Raw genomic sequence first — 15,414 nt, 5'->3', positions numbered from 1 at the left:
TGCCTTTGCTGGGTCTCAATATATGTGCTCCAGTGGATTTTGAGAAATTAACATTTTAAAAAACAGATATATCTGTGACAGCGTCCCGGGTAGCGCTCCGGTTCGCGTACTTTTCGCGTTACGGAACTTTGCGAAGCGAAGCTGATTGGCTCTCCGGTGTCTGTCAACATTCTAAACAGTCCGGAACGGCCGCCATCTTGTCTATCGGTAGGATCGAGAGACAAGGAGGAGAAAAACGAAGGGGGCATTTAATGAAAGGGGGCAAAGTAGACCCCTAGGAATGATGTTGGGGTTATTAAAGGGTCCCGTGGGGCAAATAAAAAAGAATTGATTTTTTGCAGTAGAAGCGCTTCCCGTTTCACGAACCGGGTCGCGAAACGGGAATTCGCCATTTTGTGTTTCGTTTTAATTAAATTACAAGATGGAGGAAAAAACAATGTGAGAAATGGGTATGGGGGTACGGGAGACGTATCCTGACCCCCTATGTTTTCTGAGGGTGGCTGAGGATGCTCATATATGTTGATACATGTCTTCCAGCGGCTGCGCGTGAGCGGGTTTTTTTTTTGGGCTGCGTGACGTCTGTTAATGTTCGATTCGTAGGAAATCAGGAAGTGTTGACCGCCATTTTGTCACTGCGAGTAAATATATTGTTAAAAATAATTGTTATAAATTAATCCGTATTGATAAACATTGTCTGCGCCATCTTGCCTTTTTTCCAATGCCACACTTTTGTCGTGCACGGCAGCCATTTTAGATGCCTTGACCAGACCCACTCTCTGCACGCCGCCGATCCTCAGCATGGCTCCCCACCCTCGCAAGCATCTCCCCCACGCACTGGTCACCCCCGCTCTCTCATGCATGGGCCATAAACCTCCCCCCATCTGCGCTGCTCTTCCCTGAGAATCACACCCTGTGCCCGCCCGACACCTCCCTTTCACCCTATTCACTACCGCACCCTCTGACACTCCTCTTCCTCTGTGTCTGATTGTCCAGGCCGGTCCCAGGCTATCACCTAGCCCTGCGGATGTAGTTTATGGCCCCAACTGTAAAGAATCACCCCTCTTCAAAGGAGTTACAGTAGATCAAGGCCCCCACCCCATGAGATTCGTCACACCACACGCATTCCTACTATCTGATAACGATCCTGTATTGTGATTGGGGAGGGGATTCTCACTGTAAGGGTGTGTGGGACCGAGCCTGAAGCGGAAGATTCCAGGGATGCCTTTTTGTACATCAAAGTCTTCACAATTAGGTGTCACATTAAAAATATATAGCACTCCAACAAAGTAGTAGGATTATAACACTTTAATAACTTATAAATATATACAACGCTCCAACAAAGTAAACACGTTAAAAAAAAAAAATGTAAACAACTACTTACATGGCAGCCTGCTGCAACATCCATCTCAAAGCAACAATGGGCTGCTTTGGTTTGTCTTTTAGTCGGCAAAATCCATCGGCCTGTGAGGTGGCGTCAATAGTGGTCCGTTATGCGAATAGGCCGAAGGCAGCACAGCGCGCCGAGATGCGGACGGCACCCAGGTGGTGTCCAGTAAGTTGCCACACTGGTCTGCCCATCCTACAATGCTGCGCCGAAAAACGGCGTGGGGCGCCCGGGGGGGGGGGGGGGGGCGGCGGAACGAACGGGCCTCCCCCGCCTCCCCAGATGGAGGCTCCTCTGCTGCAGTGGGGCGCCCTTTAGCGTTTCAGTCGCCATTCAGCTGTTTAACGCCCGCTTTTGCGGCACTGTGCCTCATCCTCCATTCAGCTGAGTTGCGCACAGACTCTTAAAATGGCGGCCGGCTCTTTGGATTTGGGCCTGGTCCACTAAAATGGCCCTGGGACACCTTTGAACTCGGACATTTGCCTGCTAGGGCTTGGGCCCCATTCTCGAAAGCGTCCCCTCAGCCTTGAAGATTCTACAAAAGTCATCGGGCCCCCGACTCCAGCAGGCTTCCGGTGGGGAGCGGCTGCCATGATTGCTTGCGGAATGGCCACGATGGAGCTACGAGATGGTGGTACTCTCATGCTGACGCCAGCTTATTTATTTTGTCAATTTATAGGGCGCAACAGCTACTACCCAAGAAGGGTTTCCCGGCGCCTAGAGGCCATCCTACAATGCTGCGCCGAAAGACGGCGTGGGGTGCCCGGGGTGGGGGGGGGGGGGGGGGGGGGGGGGGGGTGTAGGCGGCGCGAACTGGCCTCTCCGATCCGGATGGCACCGAGGTGGTGTCCAGCAAGTTTCACTGGTGTGGCCATCCTACATTGCTGCGCCGAAAGACAGCGTGGAGTGCCCGGGGGGGGGGTTGGAGGCACCTCATCTGCAGTGGGGCGCCTCTTAGCGTTACACTCGCCGTCCAGCTGAGTTCCGCCCGCTCTTGCGGCACAGTGCCTCACCCGCCATCCAGCTGAGTTGCGCCCGCTCTTGCGGCTACAGCGTCTCGCCCACCATCCAGCTGAATTGCGCCCACTCTTGCGGTGCAGCGATAGGCGGCTCCAACAGGACTCTCAAAATGGTGGCCGGCTCTTTGGATTTGGGCCTGGTCCACTAAAATGGCCCTGGGACACCTTGGAACTCGGACGCTTGCCTGCTAGGGCATGGGCCCCATTCCCGAAAGCGTCCCCTCTTTTGACTGATTGTTCTTGTTGCCTATCTCTTCTGTTGTCATTTAACGGAACCTTTTTGGACTGCCGAAAGGGGTTCTGGTCCGACCGCTGGTTGGTGGAGACATTTTGACTATATCCTGGACCTGCCCGGCCTCGCCCAAAATGGCGCAGGCATAAATGGGACTCGTAAGTCCTTGTTGTGTACTGGTTGCCCAACCTTGATATCACGAGATACGTATGCAGTTTTGAAGCACATGGCGGGTGGGGACGAGTACTGATTGAACATTTGGACATCCCTATTAATATTAAGTTCTGATGTGTTATTGATTACTGTACTATTGAAAGTTCGAATTAACGTCACCCATGGTACTTGCCCGCAAATGTATATCTAGATAATTTTATTGTAACTGGCCCTGTCGTACTTTAATTATAAAATGTACGTCCACCAATTCCGCAATGGTTAGACACCTTAGTTCTTGCAACCTAATGGCCCGCCCGTTACGTTCTTCTACAGTGTAAATGTCCCCTCATCATATACGATTCCAGTTTGCTCCATGGCCAGCCCACGTGGTTATAGGCCCGTATTTGTATACTGACATTTTCACAATAAATGGGTCCTTTGCTTTACAAGTCAGAGTGAGAAAAAAAAAAAAAAGTGGGGCTTTCATCATTTGGGAAAAAAAAAAATGTTCGAAAGCAATGAAAAGTGTTATTTTTAGGTCATATGACCAAGCCTTCCATCATTAGAAAAACAAAAGTAAAATGAACCAATGAAAAGTTTTATTAACAAGTCACATGACCTGTTATGCTTACGTTACGCGCTGCGCGCCGCGGTCTGGATCGCTTCCGGGAAGCTGCGCCTCGCGCACCGGAGCACTTCCGGGGGTGCGCTATCGCGGCGCGTCATATGACGCATTACACGACAACGCAGGTCCAGAATATAGTCAAACGGTCTCCACCAACCAGCGGTCGGAACACAACCCCTTTCAGTAGTCAAAAAAGTTCTGTTAAATAACAGAAGGGACAGGCAACAAGAACCATCAGTCAAAGAGGGGAGGGCAAGTTCTTCTCTAACGGGTCACGTTGGGGCTCCACCGGAAGTGATCGAATTGGTAGTCTACAGTGTTTCTGGATGTTTCAGACTGACGCTGGCGTCAGCATGAGAGCACCATCTCGTGGCTACGTCGTGGCCATTCCGCGAGCAATCATGGCAGTCGCTCCCCACCGGAAGTCTACGGGAGTCGGGGGTCCCGGTGACTCTTGTAGAATCTTCAAGGCTGAGGGGACTCTTTTGGGAATGGGGCCCATGCCCTAGCAATCAAGCGCCCGAATTCCACGGTTGCCCAGAGCCATCTTTAAAACACGAAAATGTTTTTACCTACCACGTACTTGACATTTTAAAGCTTATGATATTTGCTATTAAAAACCCATTGTAATTCACTGAAAAAACCATGGGTTATAGACCATATATAGTTAGGAATTAGCATTTACAAAACCTTATTTTACTCACACAAAACCATTGAAATTCGCATATATAGTTAGTTGCACTAACTATATATCGCGCACCCGCAATCCACTGCTGATGAGGTCACATATTACATCATTCATGGCATGGTCAGTGACATCACTGATGACATCACTGATGACATCTCAAATGACATCACGGACGACATCACCGACGACATCACTGATGACATCTCAAATGACATCACTGATGACATCTCATTTGACATTACTGATCACATCACTGATGATATCATTTATGTGATAATACAATGAACCTCATCAGACTCTAATATAACCTTAGATACAATCAGTGTAAACAGACACTCACAGACTGTCACTTATCCATGGAGTTACTCACACACCTAGTCAGTCATGCAAAGAATCAATCACACCTCCATTTCCTCAACTATACAGTTATACACACCCTACTTATTCAAACATATACTAACACATTTACTCTCTTCTACAATCCCTGATACATGTTCACAATGATCCATACAGCCACTCTCACATTCACTGGCTCTTATGCACAGTTATTTATATATGTCAACTCACATGTACTGTGTTTTACATATGTACTTACTTTGACATGTAGCACTGAGAAATCCATTCACTCACCAATACACTCATGCACACAGTCAACCGCCCATACAGCCGTTTCCACATGCACTTTTGAACCCATACATCTAGTGAATCAACTGCTCACACATCTATGCACAGTCACACCTCCCAGCCACCCACACACACACTCAGTCTCCCATACAAATACTTGGGCAACCAATCAATAACCCAAATAGTTACTTATATAGCTACTGATCAACACAAGCAGCAGTTTACAGAACAGACATAATGATGCACAAATTAAGACAGTTTAGTCACTAATCCATGCACTCAGTGAGGCACATTTAATCACTCACTCATACAGTCAGTCATGCACCTACTAAATCCTTCATCCAGACACTTATACATCCACTCATTCTTCAATATGTAAGACATATTTTAACTTTACAGAAACATACAGTCACTGGATGTTGTCATCAGTGATGTCATCAGTGATGTCATTTGAGATGTCATCAGTGATGTCACTGACCATGTCATGAATGATGTAATGTGACATCATCAGCAGTGGATTGCGGGTGCGCAATATATAGTTAGTGCAACTAACTATATATGCGAATTTCAATGGTTTTGTGTGCGTAAAATAAGGTTTTGTAAATGCGAATTCCTAACTATATATGGTCTATAACCCATGGTTTTTTCAGTGAATATATATATCCTTACTGCACTAGAGACATCAAGACTCCAAGCCACTGAGTCGGGGCTTAAGCGCTTTTTTCACCATAGCCAAATTTCACTAAGGCTTTCCTCGCTTACTTTCGTGGGACGAACAAACGAGCCACTCCGACCAGTTGTAATGCAGTGCAATACAATTTTTATTTCAGCAAAGAAACTGATGCGTTCCGACGAGTTTCTTTGCCAAAATAAAATTCTATTGCACAGCATTCCGCAGGTCAGAGTGGCTGGTTTATCCCATAGACGTAAGGGAGGAAACACTTCGTGGATATATAGAGAGATAAATAAAGTGAAAAGATTTACAAAAAACTTAACGTGTTAGTGATTTTAATATTCTTTGTAGAATGGGCACAAAAGGCATTTACTGCTTTTCCAGCAGGAGTGAAGGGAATCCGATCTGGAGACTGGGTATAGATGATCATGTCAGATCAGACAGAAAAATGTAAGACAGCTTTGCATTTAGGATTATATTTTTCCATCAAGCAGTACATTTTTTTGCAAAAAGGAAACATGTCAAAGGTCACGAGATGAATAGTTCTAGTAACAAGCTGCAGCAAAAAGGAACAGCTGGACGGTGATTAATGATTGTGTAGCCTGCATTATGAAATTTCGAATGTGGTCTGCGGGTGTATTTTGTTTTGAAATTCATGAAGGAAACCGCGCAGTCTCCTATAATACATTAGCTGACAACACAAACAAGAAAACCATATCCCGGTGTAGCAGAGCAACTAAATATATGGCAACGCACTTATATTAGAAATACTATGCAACAAAAAATGCAATTAAACCCCATTCATAAAGTTAACTTCAGAAGCACAACATCAGATTATATAGCTCAAGGCACCAGTGATTAAATTCTGCAATGCCACCTCAAAACATGAAATGTTATGACAGAGCAATACAAATTAATCAAAAACATTAATTTTTTCACTTACAGATTTGGAGAATGCAATGCAGGTGACCGCACGGTCGAAGAACCCCATTCCAATGATGTGCGATGTATTCAATGTAACTGAATCCCAAATTCGAACATGTGGTTGCAGTTGCTGGAAAAAAATATTAGCCACAAAATCAAAAAAATTACATCGGTAAGAACATCGACTTTGGCAACATGAAAGTACCTGCTAGAGCTATTTTGGCACAAATTGGGGACATACAAGCGCCTTAATTCATACAACTGCTAATTTGTTCTGAGAGCATAATCCATAAAGTGACTTTACGCACACTCAAGAGAATACACATAATAGAGAGAACTGAATTACTAAAGGAGTTTGGCTTCCTATTTGAGCGCTTTCAGCCACCCATGGCATTCATACTCTACATCTTTGGGGATTTATAATAAGAATAAAAGACCAGAATGTGCAATGTGATCTTCTGGGTGCCGGATTGGTTGAAGCAGATACACATGCATGCGTCATGCTCTCTTGCTTTGCCAATCTAATATCCAAGGCCACATTACAGCCAAGGCTCACTGCGCCGGTCTTACCTGTAGCTCATCCTTACCTGTGTGTGCTGGGAAGACTGGAACAGTGCACACTATCACAGTGAATGCACGGTTCATAGTGACTGTACAATCACACCCCAATACGTTCAAGAGCACCTTCGTGTAAGGCAGACCAGAGTTTAAAGACACCAGTCCGCCTTGCACTGTAGGCAGCAATCTGGCCTAAGACTCAAATGGGGGGGGGGTTAGACCCCCCCCCCCCTCTGCAGGTGGGTTCAGTGAGTGACTTCATCCGCCTGCAGGGGGGTGTCTGAAGGGTCCCTCCCAAGGGGAGCCACTGAGGCTGCACTGAATGTGTTCGAACATCCAGGCCTTGGGGCTGCACCTGAATTGGCTAATAAATTCTACTATGAAAAATACTTCTGATCAAAAACGAACTAAAAAAAAACAAAAAAAAAAACACGCACAACGGGAATTAAGTTCTCATATTACACTGCGAGGGACAAATTTGTATATCTGCTGTATGCCCGCAAACTGCACATACCCCATGGCCACTGAAGCACAACCCAGAGTGCTCAACTCAAATCATGCGCAACCACCAGTGGCCCCAATATAAAACGCCAAGTGCATCCATAAAGCACGTTTCCAAGGGCTCGAAGTTGCACTTCCTACTGGTCCCACCGCGCCCATTTTTCGCTGATCTGTGCACATACATCTGTGTCTACAAAGCACACACTGCGAGCCCCCAAATCAACGGGAGCATGTATGGTTCTTGGCCTGTGTGGAATGATGCCTGTATGTTTGTTGTTGTGCTGCTTATCTAAAATGGCTCTTGCTCGTTGTGTGTAAGCAGTGTCCATCTGCAATCATGCACTGTGCAGAAGAGTCAGACCAACTGGCCGAGCCACCGCTGGCTTTTAATCGCATTAAGAGACATTTAAAGGATTCTCATGTTGGAGAAGCAGGTCAACAAAATTGCTTCCAGACAGTTTTACTGAACATGCATTCTCCCCCAACTCTCTCCCTTCTAAGCCCCCCTCTTTGTTTTGCTGCCTTAGAGGTCTGCATTGCTGTGGCGTGTACTTTAAGAAAAAGAATACATATCTCTGCCTCCTGATCTATCTACACGTCGAACACAAGCATGGGGTAAATCTTTTATAGAGCTTGTCCCAGAATCTGGAACCATTTGACTTTAATCAGGCCTTCTCGCACCTGGGCTTCCACACACCTTTGAAAACTTTTTTTTTTAAGAAAGCCTTCTGGTCTCGCTCTCTTTACAAATAAAAATTTGATGTATAGCTGTGTATCGTCTGCATACATGTGATATTGCACTCTATTCCTGGAACCTCTAACGGAAATTCTACAAACCTCTAATGTGCAATATCACATGTATGCAGACGATACACAGCTATACCTTAAAATACACTCCTTAGAGGATATTAAGCTACTCAACACAGCTCTCAGTAACACACAAACGTGGCTGGCAGAAAATCATCTTAAATTGAATGCCCTAAAAACAGAATTTCTTCTAATAGCCCCACCGGCCCAAATCCCGAAATTGCAAGACTGGATCAAACATATTACGGCATTCAATGTACAACCGATCATTGTGGATTCAGCGAAGTCACTTGGAATAACTTTGGACAGTAACCTCAACATGCAAAAACATATCAGTAATGCTACAAAGGGAGCCAACCTTCAGATAAACACATTGAGGAAACTAAAACCCTTCCTTCCACACAATGAGTTTAAGCAGGCAGTACAAGCTTTGGTTATTACCAGAGTGGAATACGGTTGCGTCACCCTTTGTGGGTGTGGATTGGCCAAAGCTTCAACTGCACCCCTTAGAGCCTCAATCAACGCTGCAGTAAAACTCATAACAGGATCTAAATGTTTTTCCCCACATATCCCCGGACTTTCAATCCCTGAACTGGTTACCCCTAGATGCGAGATTTCAACTGAAAATTGCATGCATGACGCACAGAGCCTTACATCAAAAGACCCCCAGTTACCTGGCACAGAAACTCACGATATCTGGAGGCACCAGACCCTCAAGAAATGCAGAAAAATTACTCCTGAAACCACAAAAGTTCCATTAAAAAAAACTATAATAGATCCTTCTCTGGGATGGCACCCAGAATTTGGAATGCCTTACCCCCTGAAATCAGACTTAACCAGTCCACTATTGCTTTTAAAAAGGAGGTTAAATCCATCCTCATGGCCAAATACACATGAGCTTGTTCGGTCGAATCAATAGGACGAAAGACAGATAAGTTCTCAACCACAAGACACTTAATGATGCCAAATATAACCATATTGTTTTTCATTTTATATTCTTTATATTGCTGTGTTGATCTATTTCTTATGGCTTGTATATGTAACATTTACTGTCTGTATAGCGCTCGGATATCCGCTAGTATCTTGTTCGTGCTTTATAAAACTCCCAAATAAATAAAATAGGTCCTTGCTTTTTCCACTAACGTGGCCCTCTACAAGATCATGGCTGGTGGACCTCCATCCTCCTTAGCTGGCTAAGCTTCCTATACCAGGGCATGTAGATCTCCCCTCTCCATCTAGTCTGGTCACTAAATCTGTAGCCCTTGGTGATGCGTCTGAAGGATATGGAGCAGTGGTCCTCTTTCCGTATTATAGGGAGGATTGCCTTGTTTAAAATTATAGTGCTGCCTTGCTTCTTGTATTTTCTGTAGAACTTACCCCATGCCATTCTCGGGTCTTGGTTTCGCCTCCAGGGCATTGTGGAACCCTTTTTGTGCACACACAATGTTAGGACTCTGAGCACTTTACCACTGCTAACCAGCGCTAAAATGCAGGTACTTCTCCTCTAAACATGTTCACATTGGTGTATATCTAAATGACATGCAGTTTACCTGCAAGTCACTTTTAAAGTTGTACCCCATGTACGGGTGTTCCAAAACATAGGAACCGGTGTATATACAGTGGGGACACACCTTAATGCATCATAAGAAATGGGGTCCTTGATGGGAATAGGTTGGGCACCAGGGTTTGAAACTGCTTATGTTCTTTTACTGTACTTTAAATGCTAGAAGAGGGCCAGCAGCACAAGTTGTGCCACCCATACAAGTAGCCTTTCAAACCGGTCTCAGGCCTGCCAATTCATGGCCTGTGTGCACAGTTTAACCCCCACCACCTTTTGACATGACATTTAAAATATCTTGACAAGCATTAAAACTCCCCTTTTATTATACGCAAGTTAACCCTAAGGCAGGCCCTAAGTGGCCCTATTGGCAGGATGCAGTGTAACTAAACTGCATGACATGTACTTTTAATTTTTACATGTCCTAGCAGTGACAAACTGCTAAATGTTATTCACTGCGCTGAGGCCAACTCCTTCCATAGGCTAGCATTGGGGGATTCCTTAAAATACCTCCTAACCTGTAATTCCCAATTGGAAAAGAGTAACTCCTTCATGTTTAATAGCTTTGAAATGGTGAAGATAAATTCTCTTTAGTAAAAGTTGGATTGTACATTACCATTTAAGTAATGCCACTTTTCGAAAGTGAACATTTCTCTGCTCTTAACTTTGCTCTGTGTGACTGCAGCCTACCTCCGAAACACGTCTGGGCTGGGCGACAGCTACACTTTGTGCATGCTCTCTAGACAGCCGCAACACAGGAAAGGCTGGGTGTGACGGGGGATACATCTGCATTAATCTGCATACTGATAGTCTTCTTGGGCTGAGATGGGGAGAGGTGGCTCACACTTACATCGGAATGGGCTGTGTCCTGCTCCCACACAAAGGACTGATTTACCCTCTACTGGTAGTCCGGAGCCAGGGATGGGCTGAAAGGGATCCTTATGCACTCCGAGAGTTCCTTTGAAATCACCCCTACATAAAAAGGCACTTTTGAGTACAAGTACCAGGGCTCTGGACCTACCAAATCAGTACACTACTGGACCTCGAAGAACTCTGCTGAAGTAAAGGTTGCTGTGTTGAAGGATTGCCACTCTGTTGTGCCGGACTGATCTAAGGAACTGTTCCCTGCTTTGTTGAGCTGCACTCTGCCCTGCTAGAGGACCTAGGACTAAGCACCAGAGTGACTCCAAGGACTTGCCCCCTGTTGTGTGGGAAATCTCAGGGACAAAGATTTCCCCCCATGCAGCTGCAGTGGGACTCTGGCATTTGCGAGTCCTGCAGTTTAACTCTGAAGCCCAAGCAGTTAAAGGATCAGTGCTTCCCTCATCAAGAGTGCCTGAGGCGCAGCACTTCCTTCTGCCGAATAGTTTCCAAAATCAGCGTGTCTCTCGTAAAGAGGGCTTGAGGTGGGCGTTCTGCACTATCACTTCAAGGATCAACCCTCCCCTCATCAAGATCACCCAAGAAACTGCACTGCTGTCTGCACAATTGTCGAAATAATCAAGGCTTCCCGTGGCAGGAGGGCGAGCACTGCCATAATAAGAAACCGGTGTGTGCACCTCTCTTGCCTCCAATGCTGGAGCGACCTGGGAAGACACCCCCGCTTGGTGCATAGCCCAGTCTTGTTGTCCTGATGACTAAAGGTGTGCCCAGCGCGCCATTCTTCTGTAACAGGGTGTGCCGGATGACTGTGCTTCAACCTCTGAACATAAGCTGGGCTGCAGCACAACTTGCTGAATGGTGGCTTCTTGCATCCCCACAGAGGTCTTGTGCAAAAGAGGGGCCATACTCGCTTTACCGCTGACCACACAACATCATGGGTAGCAGGGAAGAATTACTTTACCGCATTCACGTCCCCTCGAGACCACCCAATGAGGCTCCAAGTCTTGATACTAATATGGCTATTGTTGCCAATAAGAATTACCGTAAAGACACTTAAAGGAGTACAATCAATTAAAGCACTGCTTTTTTATGTATTCCTTTAAAGTTGATGGCTCATGATTTACTGATTAGATTTTAGGTGTTTTGGTCTTAGTTTATTCACAAATTTTGCCTATTTTTCAAAATCTTTGTGGAGTCTTTTTGTGGTGTTTTCATAGAGTTACTGTGTGTGGTGCACAAATACTCTATAGAGAGCCTTTGTTACTCTGTGCCAAGCTACTAGAGGGTGAGCACAGGTTTTCTTCGTGGTGTATCGGATTTACCCAGACAAGAGTGGAAGGTTCTACCTGGCTTGGTTGCATAGCTCAGCCAACCAGAAACCCCATTACTAACCACAGCAGACCTTCATCTGTACTACTGGGCAGCGCAACTGCTGGTCCTAAATGACTGGTTGTTCGGGCCGTGATGACCTCACTTAACGAGCGGAAACATCCCATCTACCATGTGACAAGGTGATTGAACATGTATGGGTCACTGATCCCCTGCTGCCTACATGACTTGACCAAGGTGATGTAATCGATCAGGCATGCGGGCATGTAGTGGACTGGCTGGAAGGGCAGGCAGGGCTATGCTCCCAACGCCCCTTTGGATGGGTTCTTCGCTCCGTCATGTAGCTGGCCTCGAGGGGCTTGGGAGATGGGATCTGACATGTATCTCAACCCTGGGGGATCTGTGGCAGGGCTCTCACATGTGATCTTTTTCTGACTTGCAAGCTGATTTCTAATTGCACCACTTACAATTCTTTAGGTTTTTACAGCTCTGACATGCTCAGTCAGCTCATGGACCAATACTGGTGCAGGTCCCATAGTTTAGTCCAAGGGAAGGCAAAATCCTTACGGAGGGGGGGGGGGGGGGGGGGGGGAGGTCAGGGTGTTTGGAAGTGGAACCGAGCCGGACCCCGCCAAATCCCTGCAAGGGCCGCCACGCTAATATATATCCATCCTCAGATGATTATTATATTATGGATATATATTGGCGAGGTGGCCCCTCGGGTTTGGTGGCCCTGTGCAGGTGCACAGCTTGCACATGCCTAAGGCCGCCCCTGCCCAGATAGAACGTTCCTTGGTGGTGAACGCACCTAATTTGATATGTGCTCTCTGCGAAGTGAAAGGCTTGGGTTGGCTCTTTGAGGTAAGGGATTTGGAGGGAGGCGCTCATGGCTCCATGGGAGCTTGTGATTTCATCCTGCCTTTGTATGATACAGATAAATGCTCTTCACGCTACTACTTTGATGGTAGTGAGGTTGTGGAGAGCGGGCAAAATCCTGTCACCCTCCTGTAATAGATCCGTAGGGCAGGTGAAGCGGACTTATGTGATCTGCTTGTGCCCTGTTCGACAGCAATACTGGTCTCAACTTTTGGGTGCTCTGGCGGCGCTGCTGGGAAGGTCTTCCGATTGTTCACCATTGATTGGTCTGCTGGAAGGCTTTGGTGGGGTGGGGATGGAGAGAAGCTCTGAAAGATATCGTGGGGTTGCGTTCCATACATGGAAAAGAGACAATGCCCGAATATCATCCGGCACTTGCTAGCTTGGCAGCAGGCGATGGATTTGTGTTCCAAAATGGAGGAACTGGTGTATATACAACTGGGATAACCCTAATTCATCATTAAAAAATGGGGTCTTTGGTGGGGATATTTTGGGCTTCAGGGTTTGTAACTGCTTATGTTCTTTTACTTCTTATTCAGGACGTCACAGCTTTTATTTGGTTATATGCAAAACCATAAAAAACTATTTAATCAAACAAAAGTGAAGGAATTTGAAATTGGAGGCTAAAAATGAAGTAATTATCCTCAGATTGATTACAATACAAAATACAATATGGATGAGCGACCTCAATTGAAGTTAGAAAAGCACCAACCTTCCCATTTGAATTAAACGTTCGTCTTTTTTTAGGTTTGTGAATATTTCATAATTTGTGTATTTATATTATGACTGTTTTTGTATTTTAAGTCTATTTTTGCGGTTCAAATCGTAGAAAATGCTTAGGCCGGGATACCAGTCATTCAGTAATGACTCATTGGCGGTCCCGGATTTCAATAATGATTTTATTCCGCAGAAGTCAAAAGGTTAAGAACTACAGTGCCAATGTATTAACCACACTGGCAGAGCCGAGGAATACTTCAGTACCATGAACTTCCACAAGAGGGCGGTGTATCCTATAAGGTCATTCTTTGCTGACAAGAAAGCTACTCACTCAGTATTGAATCTGCTCACAAAGTGACCAAGAAACCAGCGCAGTTAAGAGCACCTCCGTAATGAACAACCAGGGGCGGATTGGCAAGGCGGGCATTCGGGAATGGGCCGAAGGGCCGGTGCCTCAGTGGGCCGTTTTTTTTCTCCCCTGTCCCAGTCCACAGAGGGTGGACTAGGAAAGGGGAGAAAAAAAAAACGGTCCACAGAGTGCACGGATACAGAGACTGAGAAAATGAAAGCAGCCTCGCTGTGCGGCCAGACAGCGATTTTCAGCTGTGGGCTCTCCTTCACCCCTGCCCTGCCAAGCAATCAAGCTGAGGCTGGGCTGGGGAGGGGTGATTGTTTCCAATAATCGGCCTCCCTGGGGGCCAGGTGTTTCTCAGGCCTTTGAGCCATTTGCACCTTGGCCCCCTGGCGCCCATACAGCCCAGAAACGGTGTTAGTCTTAACACCTCGCCCACATTCAGGGCACAGTGGGCGAGGAAGAATGGGTCTTGCTGTGGGGCCCTGGTGATGTCTGGAATTTTTTTTGTTTTATTTATTTATGCGATTTTATATAGCGAGGACTTTACCGAAGGTGTCAGAGCGCTTCACACTAGGAACAGCAATAATACATGAGGAGAAAATTATAAGTGGACAAATTACAAAAGCAAATGTTAAAGTTACATGAATCAAAAGTGACAATAGTGAGCAACCAAAATACAAGAGGAGCAAACGATACATTACAGGAGGAAAAAGTGACATGTGTGCAGGTTACAAAAGCGTACAAAATACAAGTAGAGGTATAATACTGCAATTAATGGCAGACACTCCAGCACAAGAACAAACGGTACGTAGGCAATGGTGGCACTTGTGCAAGTATCTAAAGCAAACAAAAGTGAGAGGAGCAAACAGTGTGTTACAAGAGAAAAGTGACTTGTGCAAGTTACAAAAGGGTACCATACACAGGTACAAGGGTAATACTACAGTGAATGGTAAACACTCAAACTGTCAGAACACACTGGGAAGGCACTTCCCATGCACCAGCTTCACTTCAGCCTCCCCCCTGGCTACCTGGCTACCTTGGATGACCCAGAAAGCTGTGTTTTGTGCTCCCCTGCCAGGACATTTTCCCAAGGCCTGGAGGGTTGATTAATTTACTAATTGCAGGGGCCTTACCTCTGTTCATGTGCTCCTGAGCTGAAGGTCTGGGAGGGATGAGTAGGTTAGTAATAGCAGGGGCTTTGCTGCTTTTCAGGTGCTCCTGTGCTGGAGGGCTGGAATAATTTTGTGACAAAAAGGGGCCTTGCTATTTTTTTAGTTGCTCAGCATGTAGGCCATTGTCACCTTGGCCCTGTGTTGTGTGCAAGAACAGTATCCTCCCACTTTCATTCCTTGTCTGTGCAAATGGTGTTTCATGAAAGGGCACACCCCTTGAATGTGGGCCACGCCCCTTAAATGTGGGCCACGCCTCTTGAATGTGGGCCACTTTTTTCGTCAGTGCCCGGGCCGAATTGTGATCCCAATCCGACCATGTGAACAACATAGCTCAGTC

General features: G+C 46.1%; 1 protein-coding gene across 16 annotated transcripts in view; it reads right to left on the bottom strand.

Moving 5' to 3' along the window:
* Nucleotides 1-15,414, bottom strand: part of EML1 (EMAP like 1) — an 899,863-nt gene that overhangs the window by 110,011 nt on the left and 774,438 nt on the right. For all 16 annotated transcript variants that reach the window (XM_086937774.1, XM_086937770.1, XM_086937771.1 and 13 more), the window contains one exon: nucleotides 6,342-6,452. In XM_086937774.1, the coding sequence (XP_086793900.1) occupies nucleotides 6,342-6,452 (111 nt within the window). The remainder of the gene's footprint in view (nucleotides 1-6,341; nucleotides 6,453-15,414) is intronic.

The sequence above is a fragment of the Lissotriton vulgaris genome, chromosome 9 (genome assembly GCF_964263255.1).
Source record: "Lissotriton vulgaris chromosome 9, aLisVul1.2, whole genome shotgun sequence".
Lineage (NCBI taxonomy): Eukaryota > Metazoa > Chordata > Amphibia > Caudata > Salamandridae > Lissotriton > Lissotriton vulgaris.
The sequence above is the reverse complement of the archived record's forward strand: the minus strand, read 5'-3'. Positions and strand labels throughout refer to the sequence as shown.